This window comes from Marmota flaviventris, chromosome 13 (assembly GCF_047511675.1).
Source record: "Marmota flaviventris isolate mMarFla1 chromosome 13, mMarFla1.hap1, whole genome shotgun sequence".
Lineage (NCBI taxonomy): Eukaryota > Metazoa > Chordata > Mammalia > Rodentia > Sciuridae > Marmota > Marmota flaviventris.
In genome coordinates, this window is record NC_092510.1 from 42730976 (window position 1) to 42750846 (window position 19871).

General features: G+C 38.2%; 1 protein-coding gene and 1 pseudogene across 7 annotated transcripts in view; one reads left to right on the plus strand and one right to left on the minus strand.

Annotated features, from left to right (window-relative positions):
• Nucleotides 1–19871, plus strand: part of Kdm4c (lysine demethylase 4C) — a 394812-nt gene that overhangs the window by 341287 nt on the left and 33654 nt on the right. For 5 of the 7 annotated variants that reach the window (XM_071600633.1, XM_071600634.1, XM_027943077.3 and 2 more), the window contains one exon: nucleotides 10386–10556. In XM_071600633.1, the coding sequence (XP_071456734.1) occupies nucleotides 10386–10556 (171 nt within the window). Of the gene's footprint in view, nucleotides 1–10385; nucleotides 10557–19871 lie in introns of those variants that run through there. The other 2 variants (XR_011704102.1, XM_027943079.3) reach the window with 2 other exon arrangements.
• LOC114098849 (NF-kappa-B inhibitor-interacting Ras-like protein 2) lies at nucleotides 12870–13250 on the minus strand (annotated as a pseudogene).

Consider the following 19871-nt stretch of genomic DNA (forward strand, 5'->3'; position numbering starts at 1 on the left):
TGCTGGTTTTCCAGGTTAAAATTGAATGAACAACAGGAATTCAACTTTATTCAATGTGAAAAACGTTTCAGAGAAGATGGGTCTGCTGCCATAATTTTCTTTAAATTCAGATTTCTGGAAGGAAACGTTTTTTTATGGTCTGGCTCATGGTGCTAAACATCTAGTTTGGGAGACAACTTGGAAAATTTTCCTATAGCAGAACTATTTTGCTTTATTCTGGAAATTCATGAGTTTTATCATATTCAAAAACTTTCACCTGCTCGAAAATGTATAAGGGTACATGGAGAAATTAGTAAAAATTGATAAAAGTTTTAAAAATTAATTGAAATAACAGAAACAAAAACCTCAAGTAAGATAATCATAGTTTATAAGCATTTTTCCTCAATAAAATTTTCATACGCTAGAATAAACACTTGTTAAATAGTTGTGCTTTTATATTTCAGAAAGAAAATTAAGAACCATTAACTTGCATGGCACGGTGATGCACACCTGTAATCCCAGCGGCTTGGGGGCCGAGGCACGAGGATCTCAAGTTCAGTGCTAGCCTCCGCAAAAGCAAGGTGCTAAGCAACTCAGTGAGACCCTGTCTCTAAATAAAATATAAAATAGGGCTGGGGATGTATCTTAGTGGCTGAGTGCTCCTGAGTTCAATCCCCAGTAACCCCCCTACCCCCCCCCCCCAAAGGGGAAAAAAATGAAGACCATTAACTTGATTATTTTTGTAACAAAATAGAACTTTTATAAGTTTTCATCTCATTCAAAATGTTATTTTAGTTCTCTATGGAATAATATGGCTTAATAGGACAGAATATTTGCCTGAACTTTTTTTTTTCCTGGTCTTTTAAAATTCCATATTAACCTAAGCTGGGAGGGGTGGGGAATTTCAAGGAAAAAAAAAAAAAAGGTTTTGTTTTTAATCATCAAAATGGACTCATCAGAATTTGTTTTTAATCATCAAAAAGGTTTTGTTTTTAATCATCAAAATGGACTCATCAGAATCATCAGGAGAAAACTGTCCGTGTTGCTTTCTGTACTTGGTTCTGTTATTTGTACCATGAAGTAGTCAGCAGACAGAATTCTACTGTAAGGGCCAATTGCATTAGGAAATGTGTACATGGGGCACTTGATACTTAGTCACTTTCATGGGCCAACTTAAAGTCACTTCATCTTGTACATCTTTTAGCATAGGTAAGGATGTTTTCATGTAAAGCACTTAGTTTTTCACAGAATTAATATGTCTCAGCCTTGAAAATTTTAAATCTTCTCAGCAATTTGTACTCTTATATATTTTTTAATAATTAAGGCACGCAGTATCATCTGATCCCATATTTTAACTTTGGTTTTAGAGTTTAGCACCATGGATACAGTAGTGTGAGCAGACACATGACAGAAAAGGGCACTTAACATTCCCACATTTGTAAAGCACAAGAGGTGGAGTTTTCAGTTCCTTCATGTTGAAACAGTAATTAGATGATATAGTTATAATTAAATCCATAGATACTGACAAAATATAATGAAAGTATAAGTTTTAAGACTATTAACTGCAAGCAATAGGAAAGGCAATTAAATAATATAACTTCAAAAAAATTATATTAAAAGGGTATTCTCTAAGTCTGTACTGTCATCCAGCATGATACATAAATCTCTGGATTAATTCAAAGTGTCTCATGAAGCCTCTTGTGCAGAAGACAGTGAAGCCTAGGGAAGTCCCAATGTTATTGTCTTGCCCTTCCTTGGAATATTGGGACCATCTCAGTGAATAATGTGGCACATTTCTCACATAGAAATCAATACTTCCTCCCTTTCCAGGTAAAATGGGCAGTTTCCTGATATTCCTTATCTGAAGTCTACTTGTTTCCATCGTGACGTATCATGTATCCTCTCATCTTGTCCCATGCTGGGTATAGAGGGTCAATGAAGTTTTAAAGCAGCAGGAAACAGAAATTTCTCTAACTTTTTTCAATAAAATATCATTTAATTTTTCTCTTAGCCATTGCAGGGTTGATCTGATGCTCAGAAGCCTTTATTTGGGGCAGGAGGCAGAGAGAAGTAAAACCCTCTGCTTCTTGAATTATTTCCCTCATGAGTTACTTCCCATTTTGTTTGTCCTTCCTTGATTCCCAGGTAGGTCTACGGTTTAGTATGTCTCCTTTTACTCTGTATGTTTCTCAGGAATTTAAAGAAGTATAAAATTTTCAAACCCATATATTCAACAATGTTTTATTTATACCTTAAAGTCTGCTCTCAATTTTCACCTTTATTACCTATTTGGAACAGAGTGGTGTTTTTATTGGGTGCTGAAAAAATAGCTTAATTGAGGTTATAAGGACCACAGAGATTAACCCTGTGCAATAGAGTCCCCAGGCATGAGACTGGGAAGGACCAGTTTACTGCTGTAAGACCTGTCAGTTCTTTGCCTTTTTTTCATGCCCCACACACCTGTCAGCACAGTGCTGGAGACATAGATTGACTTAGCATGAGACAGACTGCCAGATGCATATGAGTTTGCATGGTTAATAATGGTCTTTAAAGATTGGATTTTTTTGATTAACATGACAGATAGGCAAAATCCATGCTTCTCCTGTGATAGTTCTGGTGGAAGTGAAAGCTTTCAGCTACTTTTCCTTTTCCTGTTCCTTTCTCTGTTTCTCCTGAAATCCAGTAAAACTTAGAAGTTTATGTGTGTCTGTGTCTGTCAAGCATTGTATCTTTGAAGTACAATTGCTTTTTCCCCCAACTTTGTTGCTCAAGTGACCTTGTTGGGTACAGTATATAAATTTAGATAAGTTTGTTTTGTTTTGCCAACAGGGATTGAACCCTTTACCACTGAGCCATATCAATAGTACCCCCCACCCCCACCCCTGCTTTTTAAATATTTTGAGACAGGGCCTTGCAAAGTTGCTGAGACTGGCTTTGAACTTGTGATCCCTACTATTTTAGCCTCTCAACCCCCCCTGGGATTATTGATATGTGCCATCATGCCCAGCTAGATAAGGGTTTTTAATGTAATAGAAATAGCTAACATTTGTATATATTGTCTTTTATAGTGTACTCTGCATGTTCATATACAGTACATTATTACATATTCCTCACAGTAATTTGTGTGGTAGATATTATTTTATAGGCAGGAAGAGAACATGTAGGATTCCTCTGTCCCTTGCTTTTCTGTTGAAAATATCCCATCTGATGTCATTTAAATTATATCATCTTATTGTTGAATAAGTACTTCTCATTTTATTTCCTCCAAATTGTAAATGCTCCAACTTCTTCCCTCCCCTCAATTCCTCCTAGTATATTAGGTCCTTTGCATTTCCATATAAATGTTAGATTGAGCTCGGTAATTTCTATGTACATACACATAAATCTTTCTGTAAATGATTGGAATTGTGTGAAAACTGTAATTATCCCCAAATTTTAGCAGAGAATTTGAAACCTGAAGAACTCCTGAAAGGAAAGAGCCCATGAGTTTCTGCAGGCTGACCTTCATAGGCTAGTACCTGAGGCTCACACATTTTCTAGCATCTAAGGAAATCAGATAGGACTCTGGGAGAAGCTCACATCAGATTTTGGCTTAGCACTGGGTCCCTACCAGCCCTACCAATCTAATGTGAACTCCCATCTTCACTCTTTGTGAAGTAAGTTGCTTGCCATTCAGAATAGGTAGCAAGTAGTGCCTTCCTGTTGACAGGGTTTGGCAGTACTTCAGTGGAATCAGTATTCAGCTACATCTGAAGATGGTTCTCCCTTCCCAGTCCTGTTCACTGACCATGCAGGATTATCGCCTCCATGGTGAGCTCATGATTCTGATGGAAAAGAACTTAGATATTTGGGTTTTTTCTCCTTAATATGTAATACATCATACTTCTACAGATATTAAAGTGAATAAAACCTTAAATCTTTTGGGAAACTTACCACCATTTCCCATCATATTATATGTTTGTAGTTAAAAACTCATGAGAAATAAAAGTACATATGAACAAACAGACATACAGAAAATTAAATACTTCTGACATTTTTATGAGTATGCATTTGTGCAGTAAGAGCAATTATTTCTTCATGAAGCCCTATGGTCTTAGGTTTTTCTGAGTAGAGGATTTTTATCTAACTCTTAACTTTACAAAAAAAGCTTTAACAGGGAAATTTCAGATGAGTGACTTCAGCTGCATAAGTTAGGTGAAAGAGTAGTTTGTACTAATTTATTTATTTCAATCTTTGTGGGAGATATTACAAGGTAATACCTTGAAAAAAATATAATAATACTTCACAGGTTAATAATTCATAGAAATTAGAAATAACAAAGTTGAGAAGGGGAAAGGTCTATTACATAAAGTGGAAGCATGCTCTTTTAGCCTGTTCATTGTCATAAGTGATTTAGTTTGTTTTCTTCACCTTTTCAGATTTGCTGGCTCCATGAATGTCTCTGTATATTACTCTATTTGGATTTATACCTTTATGACGGTTATATAGATGCAGAACCCAGTGAGGGATTTTCCCAAAGGGATTTCTTTGCCCAGTACTCATCTCCCCTAAGATATTGGATTACTCTCCTTCAAGGTGAACTTAAGTTAGCCTTGCCAGGTCTGATAAGAGAATGCCCATTCTGGAATCTTCCCTCATTCTACTGCAGAGCTTTTTCCCTCTGAGATCTTGCTTTGGAGGTAACTTCTCTCTGTTCTCTGTCAAAAACCAATAGGATGAAATGTTTGAGAATGTAGTGTATATATGGTCCACCCTTCATATTGAAATTAAGATTTCTGTGTCAGGTATGGTCACTAAAAATTACACATTTTGGCCTCCATAACTTACCCCTTCATGAGGTGTCTTAATTAAGTTCCATTGTGCCCTTTTATTGACTCAGTATACAAATACCATTATATAGGTAGCAATGTTGTTATTTTTACCAAGCTATTGTTGAAAGATTGCTATGTATAGTATATTTTCTCCTCAGGATTCCTTTTTTCTATGTATCTGTGTGTATGTGTGTGTTTAACAAAGCATTACAAAACAAGTGGCTTTTACCAATGATAACTATTTACTCATGATTTATAGGTCATTAGTTTGGGCTGTGCTCTGCTGTATGGTTCTCTGTCCGTACTGCGCTGCTTCATGGACTATGGTCAGCTTCAGAATGGCTTACCTGATCTTGGCTGAGTTCTCACATGTGTCCAGAGATAGCTGTGGTCAATGTAATTTCTCACCTGCCTACAAGATAATTTGTGTTTCTTCATAGAGAGAAAGCAGAAATGTACAAAATCTCTTGAACAAAGAGTTTAGTTTAAATTGCTACCCTACTGCAGTTTTCTTTTGGCCAAAGCAAGCTAAGCCATAATCTAATACAGGTTCAAAAGATGGAAAATAGATTTCATCCCATGGTGGGAGGAACTAACTGCAAAGTCACATTGCAAAGATGTGGAAATAGGGAGGAGGGAAAACTTGTAAAGTTTTCACTGTGTGTGTGTGTGTGTGTGTGTGTGTGTGTGTATACATATGAAAACTAAGAGCATACATAATTATACATTCTGCATTTTAATCACCAGATATGTTTCATATCCAAGTTGATAATGCAACCTTGTGCATATATTGAGGAAGTTAAATAATTTTGTATGTGTGAAGTATCTCATCAGATATCAGGAACAGAAGAGGTATTTAGTCAATGGAAGTTACAAAAGGAAGAAGAAGGAAATGTAACTTTTTTAGGCAACTGTGCAAATTCCAGTAGTCCTCCTTCATGGTTGACTTTATTTCTCCTTTGATAGCCTCCAACATTCATTCTCCTGGTTGATGATACTCAGCTCTCATGTCACAGAAGAGCAACACCCCAAACTGCCTCTCACTGGCTCTCAGGTCTTGGGAAAGTCACTTGATTGCCCCATTATATCTTCCATTCAAAATAGCAACTACTTCATAGCATTACTAGAAGGATTTAAGTAGCTATTATATATGACATATGAAAACTCTGGATGTATCATTTCCCAGGAACTCATTATGCCTTTATGGAATTTTTGTAGCATTTTCTTAACATTTTCTTCATATTCCTAGCATCCCCAACTGGCTCTAGCATTTTTTAAGTGAAGTTTTTTTTGTTGTTGTTGTTGTTGTTGATGTTTTTTTCAAGCTACTGTTTGTTCATTTCTGCTTATCCCATGTTAAAGAAAATCTGACTTTCACAACCTTAGCCTGCACAGTGATCCTCAATATAACACTGCCATTCCATTAATCTGATGGATCCCCTTGCATAGCGTCTGTCTTCTCTGATCAGAAATGACATTCTTAACATCAATAGCTTTTAGGCTTTTCTGACAGGAAATATTTTTGAGGATGTATATAATCAGTTATGAGATATGCTTGTCAATAAATTTTTCCTGCAAAAATAAATCAGAAATCCTATCAAAATAGCATTAAGAAAGAATCCGTTTTCCTTAGTACACTCCATGAAATGGTCATGCTTGAAGCTTATGAGAATTTTTATTTAGGTGAAGTTTATATATTTAATTTGTGTGCTGGCCATCTTTCTAGCCAGCCAATCTGAATAAATTTCATGATCTAAACAGGAAGAAAATGGTTGTGATCTGGAGTTAGCCTTTTCCTTATAAAGTTTGTCTCACCCTTCTTTTCCCTTGACTGACATCTTCCGCTTCTCAGACTCTATGAATTTCATCACAGACCTTTTTTCCTCCCTTTCCTTATTTATATACATGCTAAAGCCAAGAAAGAGGAATATTTTCCTAAAACTCTTCTCTGTCTTTGCCTTTTCTAGAAAGTGAATGACTGCAGTCTTTTCTCTTCCAGTTTGAAAATGCTTCTGTCGTGATATGTATTTCACTCATACATTCCCTCCATCACTCATTCATGTACCCATTGTTCATCTGGTAGCAGCAGTATAATAGACACTGTGCTGGATGTGCTGGTCAGAAGACAAGGTCTGATCCTCACCTGTGGATTTTATCTTGTTGTAAGAGGGACAGTAAATGGAAGGGTACTATGGCCAGGGTCTTAGGAGAGTTGTCAACAAAGGCTTCCTTTCTAGGTAGTATGGCCATGTACCCAAGTTGGACAAGAGCCACAGGCTTTTGGAGTAGATGTGGTAAAGAGCCAGGGGGCTGGGGGGCTGGGGATGCGGCTCAAATGTTAGTGCACTCACCTAGCATGCGTGGGGCACTGGGTTAGATTCTCAGCACCACATGAAATGAAATAAAGATATTGTGTCCACCTAAAAAAATAAATAAATACTTAAAAAAAAAGAGCAGGGGCTGGGATTGTTCCATCAGAATTGACTTGGGGCTGGATGGAGCCTTGTCATTGTGAAGTCAAGGTGCAGCACATACATGCCAGTTATTGAAGTACAGTAGGAAGAGTAGATTATTACTCCAGGGTTAAAAATAATACTTCAGATATGTTCTGCATTGAATTGAGGTATTTTATGTAGTTTATCCTGTTTTTTAAAGCAGAATTTTGATGTAAGTATCAATAGTCAAGTAACATCCCTAAGATCCATCAACTAGTAAGAATTAAGAATTTAGAATTCAAATCCAAACCACATTATCTTGTTTTGATTAAGCATTCCAGTTTTAATAAAATACGCACAGAAGAGCTAATATCATAGTAACATATAGTCATTTAATTTTGTAGCTTTGGTAGAGAGGGGTAACATCTGCAAAAATGTTCTACCAAGGTGAAGCCCTGATTGGCCCTAATACAAGTCACTGAGGGCTTCTGGGTGTGTGGCCACACAGGTTGTAAATGTGGCCTCCGAGAATTAGTTATAACCTGTACAACCTTAAGCAGCTGTCATGGACCCAATTTGGGGGTTATATAACTCTGTAGACTTTGCCTCCACTTTTATTAATTGTTATATCTGTGTAATTCTCTTACTTGAAAAGTTAGATGCATTTAAAGGGAATGGGCAGGGAAATGAAGTAGGAAACTGGGTAATTATTTTAGCATGTATGTTATACTGTCATTGAATATTTAAGTAAAAATTTCTACTTCAGGTATAGTGCATTTGAATTATTATTTTTTGCTGCATCGAAATGATTATACACCTCAATTGTGTAAGGTGGCACACATCTGTGGTCACAGCTACTTGGGAGGCTATGGTAAGAGGATCATAAGTTCTTGGAAACTTAGCAAACCTTGTCTTAAAATAAAAAGGGTTGGGGAGGTGGGCCAGAGTTGTAGCTCAGTGGTAGAGTGCTTGCCTAGCATATGTGAAGCACTGGGTTTGACTCTCAGCACCATATATAAATAAATAAGTAGATAGATAGATAAATAAAGGTCCATCAACAACTATAAAAAAATGGGGAGTGCTGGGGAGGTAGCTTCAATCACCAGTACTACAAGAAAGAGAGAGAGAGAGAGAAAGAGAATGTTAAAAAGGGTTAGGGATTTAGCTCAATAGTATAGCACTTGCCTACTGTGTATGAGGCTCTGAATTCAATCCGCAGTAAATAAATAACTAAAAATAATAAAATGGAATTGATTGTAGCTTTGTGATTAGAGCACTTTCCTAGCACGTGTGAAACCCTGGGTTCACACACCTAATGGCAGAAAATAATTTCCCAACTAGACCAGCAGTCATAGGGGAATGATTTCAAGGAAGAAAGTGTCCTTGTGGGAAACTAGATGGCTGAACTAATTCTACAAGTAGGAGACCCTTAGGAACATTTTTTTTTTTTTTTAATTTGGAGTCTGCCCTTTTATCCAAATCATGAGCATCTTTGTCCTCGGTTTTCTTACTCCAGGCCTTCATCTCCTACCCAGACTATTGCAGTGAGCAGCTCCAGTCCCTCTGTGATTCTGGGCACCACAGAATTCCCCTCTGAAATGAACCATGCTCCTGGAATCGCTAATTTTAGGGATGCAGCAAGATGATTCTGGAACAACTTCTCAGGCCAGATAGGAAGGAACTGCTTTAGAAAGATATGTTACAAGAACCAGCTTGAAGGGACTCTCATTGTCTACATCTGGGACAATTTGAGCAAGCACCAAACTAATAAGATGCAGTTGGAATTTTATGCATTTGGGGAGAAGGAACTAATCAGCTCTTACTGATTATGATTGACTGGATGGGTAGATGGATGCTGAGTGGGTGAATGTGGGTAGATGAGGGAGACTTCCATTTACAAATGCCAGACTAGTAAATGAGGAGGGAGTGCTGCAGCAAAACAGTTAGCACACACTACCATCATAGTAATAAGTAAATGAGACTCATCTAAGTACATAGATGTATGAGGAACAGGATATTTTCATGGTAATGTGTTCCACTGATTGTTATTAGTGTGAGGAAAAAAATAGTAATTAAGCAGAGAAGTTTGACTGCACTTTGATCAGGATCAAAATTAACATTACCATTGAGTGACCTGTGAACTTGTATTTCCAGATGAAATATCCCAAGAAAGACAAATATCACCATCTGTAATCTGAGTCTAATCATGGGGAAACATCAGACAAATACTCAATTGATAAGCAGGGGAAGGAGGAATTATATCTTTCCAAAGTATCACTAGTATAAAAAAACAAAGGACTATGAAAATAGTCCAGGTTAAATGGAGCTAAAGAAATGTAGCAATTGCTTTGCATAATGGTTCATTATGCTATAATCTTTGAGACTTGGGAGGCTGAGGCAAGAGAATTGCAAGTTGGAGGCCAGCCTCAGCAGTTTCAAAAGACCAAGTCTCAAAATCAAAAAGGGATAGAAATATAACTCTGTGGTAAAGCATTCCTGGGTTCAATCTGTGGTACCCTACCCTACCCATGACACACACAAAGAAGAGATATGGCAACTAATGCCATATGTAACTGGACTAGATGTTGTATTTGGAAGTTTGGGTTAGGGAGAGGAATACCACAAGGGTCATTATTGGCTCAGTTGATTGATGGGAGCACTGGTGATAGATACATATTTCCTGAAGTTGATAACTGTACTAGAGCTGTGGTTATGTCAGAGAATATCCTTGTTCTTAGAAAATAAACACCAAGTGTTTAGGTGGTAAGTCCCACAATATAGGTAGCTTACAAATGATAAAAGAGAAACATGCTAGGCATATACATAAAAAAACTGGCCCTTATTTCCTGTATATAATAAGCACATACGTGTGCGCACATGCACACACACAAACACATGAAAGAATATACAAGCAATAAATCAAACGTTAAGATATTAATGATAGTAATAAATAACCAACACTAGATGAGTCTGGGTAAAGGTTCAAATGTGAGTGGTGTTTGTACTATTTAGAGTATTGCATCTTGCTTTAAGTTTGAAATGATTCTCTAATCCTAAATTTTAAAAATCTAAAAAACCTTGGCCAAATCAGTTATTGTTTTCTTAATAAGTGTTTCTTTTATTTGTGTCCTTTCTTTTCTTCCTTCTTTCCATCTCTCAGAAGTCCAAGGCTTGCGAGAAGGCCATCTCTGTGGGTCAGACGGTCATCACGAAGCACCGCAATACACGGTATTATAGCTGCAGGGTGATGGCTGTAACATCACAAACCTTCTACGAGGTCATGTTTGATGATGGCTCCTTTAGCAGAGACACGTTTCCTGAGGACATCGTGGTGAGTAGGCTTCTGTGGTGTCTGCTTCCCAGTGGACCTCATGTAAGCCCATAGAAGCTGAACCTTGAGAAGTTTCCTTGACTTTTTGAGTAGCACATACCCTTAATAGTCGTTGCTTTCATCGTTCTAAATAGAGCCAGGTGAATTTAGATTGATTTCCCCAAATTCTTTTAATTGAAAAGTAGTATTTGATCAGGAAATGCCTCAGTCTGTTTGTGCTGTTACAAGAAAATACACCTGAGACAGGTAATTTGTAAATAGCAGGAATTTATTTCTTACTGTTTTAAAGTCTGGGCAATCACAGTCCTAGATTAAAGGTCTGACATTTTGACCTCCTTGCTATGTCCTTACATAGTTCAAGGCAGAGGACAAACTAGCTATGCTGTGTGGAGCCTCTTTTAAAGGGCCTTAATCTCATTAACTGGGAGCAGCACTCATGGCCTGGTCACTTCTGAAAGGCCCACCTCTATTTTAATACTCTACTCTTACATTGATGACACCTAAATTTTGGAGACATAATCAAACCATAGCAGATTTGAATCTACCTCTATTCTGTTACAAAGTGTCTGCACATCAGAATTCCTTTGTGATATATTTTACTTTATTGCTGAATTGGAGAACATGACATTTATTTATTTATTTTTGATAATAGCAGTTGTGGTTTTATTGTGTCCAACATACCAATAAATGAACTTTGAGCCTGAGCCTTTAGATGCCTGCTCCTTGCCCAGCCCTAGGCATCTGCCCCTGCTCACTGCTCCCATTCTGTGGAGAAGGGGCATACTGGAGGTCACCTGGCCGTAGTGTCTCACCTGTTAGGGGTGTACACCAGAAGCATGAAGAGTGCACTGGAAGGTTGGAGGTTTTATGCTCACTTGATAGCACATCTGCATGACTAACCATGCTCCAGAGCCCCAAAGGAAGGCCTGGGGGCTCCTAATCAGCTGCTTAGTGATGTTCCTGATTCTGTTCAGACATCTCAGGTAATAAGGGCTAGAGGAGCACCTTGTCCGGCCTTCACTATGGCAGCAGGCATATAAATATAGGTGATACAAATAGTCCAGCTACTAGATGAAAACATCCAGAGGAAGGAGTGAAATCCAGCCCTGAAGGGCACATGGGTAGATTGGGCATGAGTGGCCACACTGGCAAGTGACAGAGTGGCAAGTGTACTTCCTTCTTCTGGTGGTTGGAGGGAGAGATGTGTCTAGCCTCAAGGCTGGCAGGTATAGCACATTGAAAAGGGAGAAGCAAGGGGGCCAGTCACAGGTGGCTCAAGCCCTTGGCTTTAGAAGGTCATCCAATTGGAAAGGATCTAGATTATCTAAGCAGCTCCTGTCAACTTAGAGATGAGAAAACCAATGCCTAAAGGGGAATGACCTTGCTGGGTCACAGTCAGCTTGTTGTTTGGCCCAGTCATCTCTCCATTCCCTAACCAACGAGACCCATCTGCTTAGGGAAGAGGATGTGAAACAGTTGGGAGCAGGGGAAGAGTTCATATAGAAAATGATACTCCTAGGTGCCTAGCCCCTTCCAGCTAAGAATAGGCTAGGAAAAAGGTCTAGTGAGGGATGGGTCTTCTCCTAATGCTAACACGAGTGAGCACATGTGCGCCACACATACAATACCTGGATACCCATTCTCAAGTTCAGGCTAGTGCCGAGAGAGAGAGAGAGAGAGAGAGAGAGAGAGAGAGAGAGAGTGTGTGTGTGTGTGTGTGTGTGAGTGTGTGAGACTGGTAGGAAGCTCAGAAAGTTGGGGCACCTATAATAAAACCCAAATCCTAAATTAGGCACTTTCAGCATGATAGCTCTGCTTCCTGTCCAGGGCAGATATAAGGGATGCTGACCCACAAATCTAGGCAACAGTGGAAAAAATTTGATGTAAGTTGGGAGGTAAGGCAGGGAGAGTATGGGAAGAGGGCACTAATCAAAATTGTCTGCATTTCTCAAAGTTGAAAGAGAAAAGTGGCATGGGCCTAAGAAAACCCAGATGCCTGACCTAGTGGTGTGCTCCCAACTGATGACCAGCAAGGACAGATTGCCTATGTACCCCCCTTGCCCTCAACCCATCCTCTAGAGCTCCAGAAGCTAGAGAGTTGGGAGAGTGAAGAAGGAATGGTAGCTCTTCAGCCATCCAAGGATCCACTGCCTTTGTTCTTGCTGCTGAGGGGGAAGGCATACTTGCTCTGGAGCTGGGTCATCTTGCTGGCCAGGTAGACAAAGGGCTCCAGAAGGGAGTGGTGGTCAGCTACTGTTACCTTCCACAACTCCAACTACTCTGACTTGGCTCAATGCTGAGCCATATCTGGGTCTACACACCGCTGTTCCTGTAAGTCACACATGTTGCCCAGGACCATAGTGGTGACCTCCGTCTTATCCTTAGATTTGTCAGTCTCCTTCTTAGCTCCACATGTTGAAAGGACTCTCAGCCATCTGTGCTGTAGACCAGGATGTGGCCATCAGTGCAGGAGAAGCAGGGCTGTGGCAGCTTGGCCCCATTTTGAAGCCCCTGGGTATTATAGGAATGCACCTGCTCCAGCACTTCCCGGTCTATCTCAGTAGGTTTCAGTCATCTCAGAACCCACTACATGATTCCCATACAGGAGCTGTTCTAGGATTGAAGTTTTACCCTCAGATACCTGATCACACATGACACCTTGCAGCTCTTCTCCACCTTGCAGCTCTTCCCCATGCTTAGCTTTCAAACTCCCAGGGCTCCCACAGAATCCTTACCAGGCCCCTCCCAGTGGGCCGAAACCAGAGCAGTTGCACTGCCATAGACTTCCCTCTTCCACCGCTTATTTATTTATTTATTTTTCATATTTTAATAACTTATACATGATAGTAGAATGCATTTATGTACTTTGGTATATCATACATAGGTGGGATATAATTCTCATTTTTCTGATTGTACATGTTGTAGAATCACATTGGTCTTGCAGTCATCTATGTACATAAGGTAATAATATCTGTTTCATTCTACTATCCTTCCTACCCCCATATCTTTCCCTTCCTCTCCCCTCCATTCACTCCCCTCTCTCTAATCTAAGATAACTCTATTATCGCCCCCGCCCTCACCCATCTTATTGTGAATTAGCATCCGCATATCATAGAAAACATTCGGCCTTTGGTTTTTTGGGATTGGCTTATTTCTCTTAGTGCGATTTTTCTCCAACTCCATCCATTTACCAGCAAATGCCATAATTTCATTCTTCTTTAAAGCTGAATAATATTCCATTGAATATACATATACCACATTTTCTTTATCCATCCATCTGTTGAAGGGCACATAGTTTAGCTCCACAGCTTAGGTATTGTGAATGGAGCTGCTATAAACATTGATGTGGCTGTGTCACTGTAGTATGCTGGTTTTAAGTCCTTTGGGTATAAACCAAGGAGTGGGATAGCTGGGTCAAATGGTGATTCCATTCCAAGTTTTCTGAGGAATCTCCATACTGCTTTACATAGTGGTTGCAACCAGCAATGTATGAAAACATGGCATTTATTAATCTGACTTGACAATGTATTTAGATTTTTGGATGTTTCAACTGGGAACTAAAATCACCACACAGAAAAAAGACTGGCTTTTCTGGATTTTTTAAACTGTAGCCCTTGTCTGTAGTGTGTGTGTGTGTGTGTGTGTGTGTTCCCATCTGTCTGTCTTCTCCTTCCTCTGTCTCCTCAGAGAACATCTTGGGCTCATTTAGAGGAACTAGTGAATATGTCAGGGCTAATGACCACTTTTGTTTCAGACATGCTTTTCAGTAGTGTTTCACAAAACAAGCACTTTCCACAGAGGGCCTTTTGACACAGAGATCAGTTCCCATAGCAGAGATCAGAGGTGGTCAGTCTGGAGGTGATCCTGTTAGCTCCTCTCCTTGGGGAGCCAATCTGAAGTAATATTTTTGTCACTTCTGCCTTCTCCTGAGTTTCTGTAGATGCTTTGCTTTTTGTTTGTACTTGGAGAGACATTTCTTAATGACTCTTTAATAATAATAATTATGTATTGTTTACAGTTGTAAATTAAGTATAACCTTATGAGATTGCTCATAAATATTTCTAGGATTTTGATGTCTGATGCTGAAGAAACACTAATTTGGTCAGCTATATTCTTTTACCTCTGTAACAAGTATGGAAACAAATGTGACCTGCACACAAGAGGGAGGGCAGTCTACTTTTCTCAGTCTTAACCGTTTTAATGATAAACACTTTATTCTGGGTGTTTCTGGGTAAGTTTACAAAATAATATCTCAAATATCTGTGTACTTTCTGTCACAGTCAAGTTGACGTAAAATTACAAATCATAAATATATTGTCCCACAGCACTGGATTTGTAGATTTCAGACGACTCTGCCATAAGCTCTGACTCTGTGGCAGAGTGTTGTTTTCTTTTCTGTAAAGCAGCCATATTGTGCTAGTCCACCATTAGTAATGCAGTTTATCTTCTGTCTCAGTGTCTTAACGATCAAGGCAGAATAATTATTTCCTGGAAACACTAACTATATTTCACATTCCTCAAAGAAATCTTTTCTTCATTAGAAAATATACCAATGGCATCAGAAACTTGTGGCAAAAAATATTTTCCTCTGTCTGAAAATTCTAATCCATGCAGTGTGCTTATCAGGTGTGAATGTTGCTGAGAAGACAGTCATCACAGTGGTGGGACACAGTGTTTCTGGCTGTTGAAGATCTAGTTTCTCTATGCCTCTGGTGCTTGTTATCTAGGACTGCTGTAAGGCTACAGTGCAATTTCAGTTTTTTAACTATGAAAATCAAATTTAGGATATCAAGTTTAATCATTCCAAGCTATTTATTTATGTATGATATAAATATAGTCCCTTATAAAGCCTCATGCTTTAGTTAAAAAAAAAAAAAGTAACATTCCCTTAGAGTCAGTGATTACAAATCATTTTAATGCAGCTGATCTATCCATATTTGAGAGTAAATTTGGCAGTCATTAAAATGCTTATGTTGGGATTATGTGACTATAGAGGATATTTGGAACAGTAGGAAGAAATTTTCTTTGGACTACAAGGAAGTTTCTTTTTCTACCTGGGTACTTTATTTCCGTGATATCCAAAAAAATTTCCAAGAAATTATCTCTCAGCACTCCACGTGCAGAATGTATGTATCAGCCCAGGTAAACTCGGCATGCAATCTGTAGCTGTCAAAGGAAGTAATATAAAATGTATTGCTACACACACTTCCATCTGTCAGTCTATGCAATTGCGACATGAATTTTTTTGTCTTTTACTATGTTGATGGGAATGATAGTTGTTCACCTGAAGAATTCAACAAGCATAGAAATTCCAGGGCCCCCTTAGCCTCCAGATCCTTGAGCATGCCCTGGTTGGCACTGGATTGGTGACTGTTTCCTTTCTTTTGATTTTGGGAGGAGGGGCTACAATAGGCACTAGATTGTTCTAGGGCCAGCTTGTAACATTCGCCACTGGAGGTGAGAAGAGAAACAGGACCATTTAGAAATTCGACAGCAATAGTCCATCACTGAAATTTTCATGAGAACTAGCTAAATTTTTGAGCCTTTGTTGGAATGTGAAAGAAACATGAAGAGATTATTCTTTCAGATTCTGAGGATAAATAGTCATGGCCTTTGAATTTTCAGAATCTTTGAAGAAACATTAATTTAGCCAGCTATGTTACGTTTACCTCTGTAACAAGTATGGAAACAAATGTGACCTACACACAAGAGGGAGGGCCATCTGCATTTCTCAGTCTTACCAAAATTTCTAAGAGCAAAGGTTCTTAGAATTAATTTTTTTTCCTCAGGTATAGTAATTTAGTTAAACTTTCCAGCCTCATTTTTTTCCCTACTGAAAAAGAGAATAATAATTTCTACCTTCACCTTCAGAAATTATTGAAAGGACTAAAGACCCTCTAGATACATAGAAGGTAAGTCAGTTTTTTTTTTTTTTTTTTTTGGCGGTGAGGGGGTATATTTACCTCTGTACATTTTTTAAAAAATCTTTTTTTTCTTCCTCATCTAGTTTATGTCTTGATGAAATTTAGAGTTAGAAAACATACCCTCAGGACTTTGTTCCTACTTGTTAGGTTAAAGGGGCTTAGACTATCTACCTGCTATAAAGAAGACTTAGCAGCTTTTAGATTTTATAAGTCTACTTCCCTACTTTATGCTTATAGTTTTCTGAGAGTTGAAAGTGTGATTTCAGTAGCTTTTCATAACACACCCTGCTCCAAAATAAATAAATGCTCAATTTACAGATGTGATATCAACACACACACACACACACACACACTTAAAAAAAAACACACAAAAACCCTTTTGTTTGTCCAAGCTTCCCAGAATAGACTGTATGGGGTTGGGTCTGGATCACAAATCAGCTCCCTGCATTCCATTGCTTGTCCTCCCCCCTTTTAGCACCATTTTATGAAGTCTGCTCCTTATGACTCTGTGCATCTGTGTTGGAAGACCTTGAGAGTCCCTCAAAGGTAAAGTATAGCATTCAGTGGACTTGGTGTGGGAAGCTTCTCTGTGTTCCACACTCAAACACCCCTGCAATCATAGGTGCAGATATGATCCGATTATTGTAGAGGCCAAAGAAAATAATTAAAAGTGTGTGTGAGAAACTAAGAGAAAAGTTGTTTCTAGAAGCATTCTGTGCTGTGGGATCCAGGGAAGCATTTTGGATTTCTATTGGCTTCTGGGTTTTTAGGTGCTCTGGAGTTTCATGTCAGTTGGCCATGCAGACATAACAGTGGTAGACACTAGATTGACCAAGGGACTCCTGTAATCAACGAGGCCATCTCAGCCTTGGGAAGTCCCGCCTCATCCTGAATTACTTTTATGTTTGCTCCAGATCGATCTTCTTTACCTTCACCCTCTGCTTATGTCTCTCTCCCCTAGGCAATTGTGATTCTTCTAGAATCCATGAATTTTTGCCAGAGAAAATTGGGTTAGATAGAGTGAGAAAAGGAGAAACTAGACCCCACCTCTTACACATCCCAGTAACACCACACTGTGGACCAAGCCTTCATATATGGACCTTTGTGGGACTCTTAACATCTACATTGTAGCAAAAGCTTTAAATAGGTTTTTGTTGTTGTTGTTGTTTGTTTTTTGTTTTGGGCTATGGTTCTGTGGTCATGGCCCACATGGCACCTAACTACTTGGGGCAGTATCTTTGTCTATCCTTACTGTGGAGCTAGGAGCCCATGAGATAAAAAGCATCACCAAATCCCAGTTGATTTTTCTTCTTCCTTGGGAGGACTTTTATACTCATAGAAAAATACCTATTATTACTTTGATTTTTATCACTATTCAATTTAAAATATACTTTTTTAAGCCTTTAAAGTTATTGGAAAAACTTTATTTATAAATCTAATTTTGCATAAAAATAAGAAAACTCATTTTTCTCTACCTAATGTTCACATAATACATGAATCTTATAGACCAACATAACCATTTTACATTTAAGTGATCAAATTTCTTTTAACATCTTAATAATTATAAATTTCATATATACATTTCTCACAAATATCATATAACTAATAAATCAGTAGTTAAGTAGTTCATATTCTTCCAAGTATCATCAAAAACAAATAACACATTTGTTTTTGTGATTTCCCAACACATTTGTAGTGTTATTCACAAAACACATTACTGTGCCATTATAAACACAACTTAAAAGAGTGATGGGAAGTAAATAGAAAGACTTTATCCATCTAAGAGGGAACAATATTACCATGTTGGCTAGACTGAGAAAAATTAGAGAACCTGAATGCTATTTAGAAACGGCATCTTGTTATACTTTTAAAGACTAAACCCACAGTTATTGAGCAGGGGATCCTAATTAAGGTCGGATTTCTTCTGATTCTTCAATTCTAAACTCTCTGTCCTTCACTGAAGCCCAGAACAATCTCACAAGTTTCCTAAATTGTCCCTTAAGTTTGTGGGAGTTAGTACATTTCAGGTGCTAGGTATTTATTCCCTATTGTGTAACTCTTGTGTGTGTGGTTGGTTTTTTTTTTTTTTTTTTCCAAGCCTGGGCCACACTAATGATTTGACTTACAGTTCCATTTTCTTTCTCTTTTATAAATTGTGAATCTTCACTGACTGCATCTGTAGCTGTCATATTATCAGTTTCTTCTTAGCACTGGTGCTTCTCTGAAGAGAAGTATTTCATTGCCCTGATGTCCCATGGAGAAGATTCACTAGTTGCAATGAAGGCACAATATCATTTACGTTTTTCTTCAAATATTTGCCTTTCTCACTTGACAGTATTTCTCGTTTGGTAATTATCTCAAAATGATTGGTCTGGGAACTTATTCCTAGGAAACAGGTTTCTGGTGTTTCTTTCCTATTCTTTTCTAAAGGTGTAGCATCTTATCTTCAGTCTCAACAAAATGAAAATAACTACCTTGAACTTGAGGGCAATCTTGGACTTCATCATCTCTTCTTAGTACAAAGCTTAAATCCAACAGTGGCTGGCATTGGGAGGCATATCTACCCTGTCATTATCCTCCTTTTGAAACTCTGTTTAAACTCTGTGTTGCTGGGGGGGATTCGAAGATATGTCGGCATGCGTGTAGAAATGATCTGGGTACTTTGGAAGCAAAATGAAATAACCAAATGAGTTGAAAGACTTAAGAAAAATATGTTTCCAAAAATAAATGCATGGAATCTGGGGAAGCATTTGGATTCCCATTTTCTACTAGATTTTGAGATACCCTATTTTTTTAAGTACAGAGGCCATGAAGACATGATGGTGGCAGACAATAGATTGACCAAAGGACACCTCTTATCAGTGAAGCCACTTAGCTTTAGGAAGTCATGTCCCATTTATATCATGCTATTCCATATTGATTCCCCATGAGTTCCCTTACCCTCACCAGGAGCTGATCTTAAAGATTTTATAAGAAAAATACTCAGTAAAGGTTATTGACAATACATTTGATATAGAAGCAATTGTCGTGGACCAAAATGTTTAAGGAAATCACAATTAGGAAGTGAGATATGAGCTCAGTTACTGACTTTTGATAATTCTTTATACATTCCATGTATAAGACTTTTGTCATTTGTCTTCAGTTTTTTTCTTCCAGACTGAATACTTTTCCATTTTATGAATATAATATATTTTGTTTATATATTTACCAGTTGATTGATGTCTGGATTATTTTCAGTTTGGGGCTGTTATAAATAATGCTGCTATGAACATTTGCTTTCAATTCTTCAGGGTAGATTTGTGTTTTTATTTCTCTTGAGTAAGTACCTAGGAGAGAGACTACTGAGCTATTTAGTAAGTGTATGTTTAACTTCATTAAGAAACTACCAAAG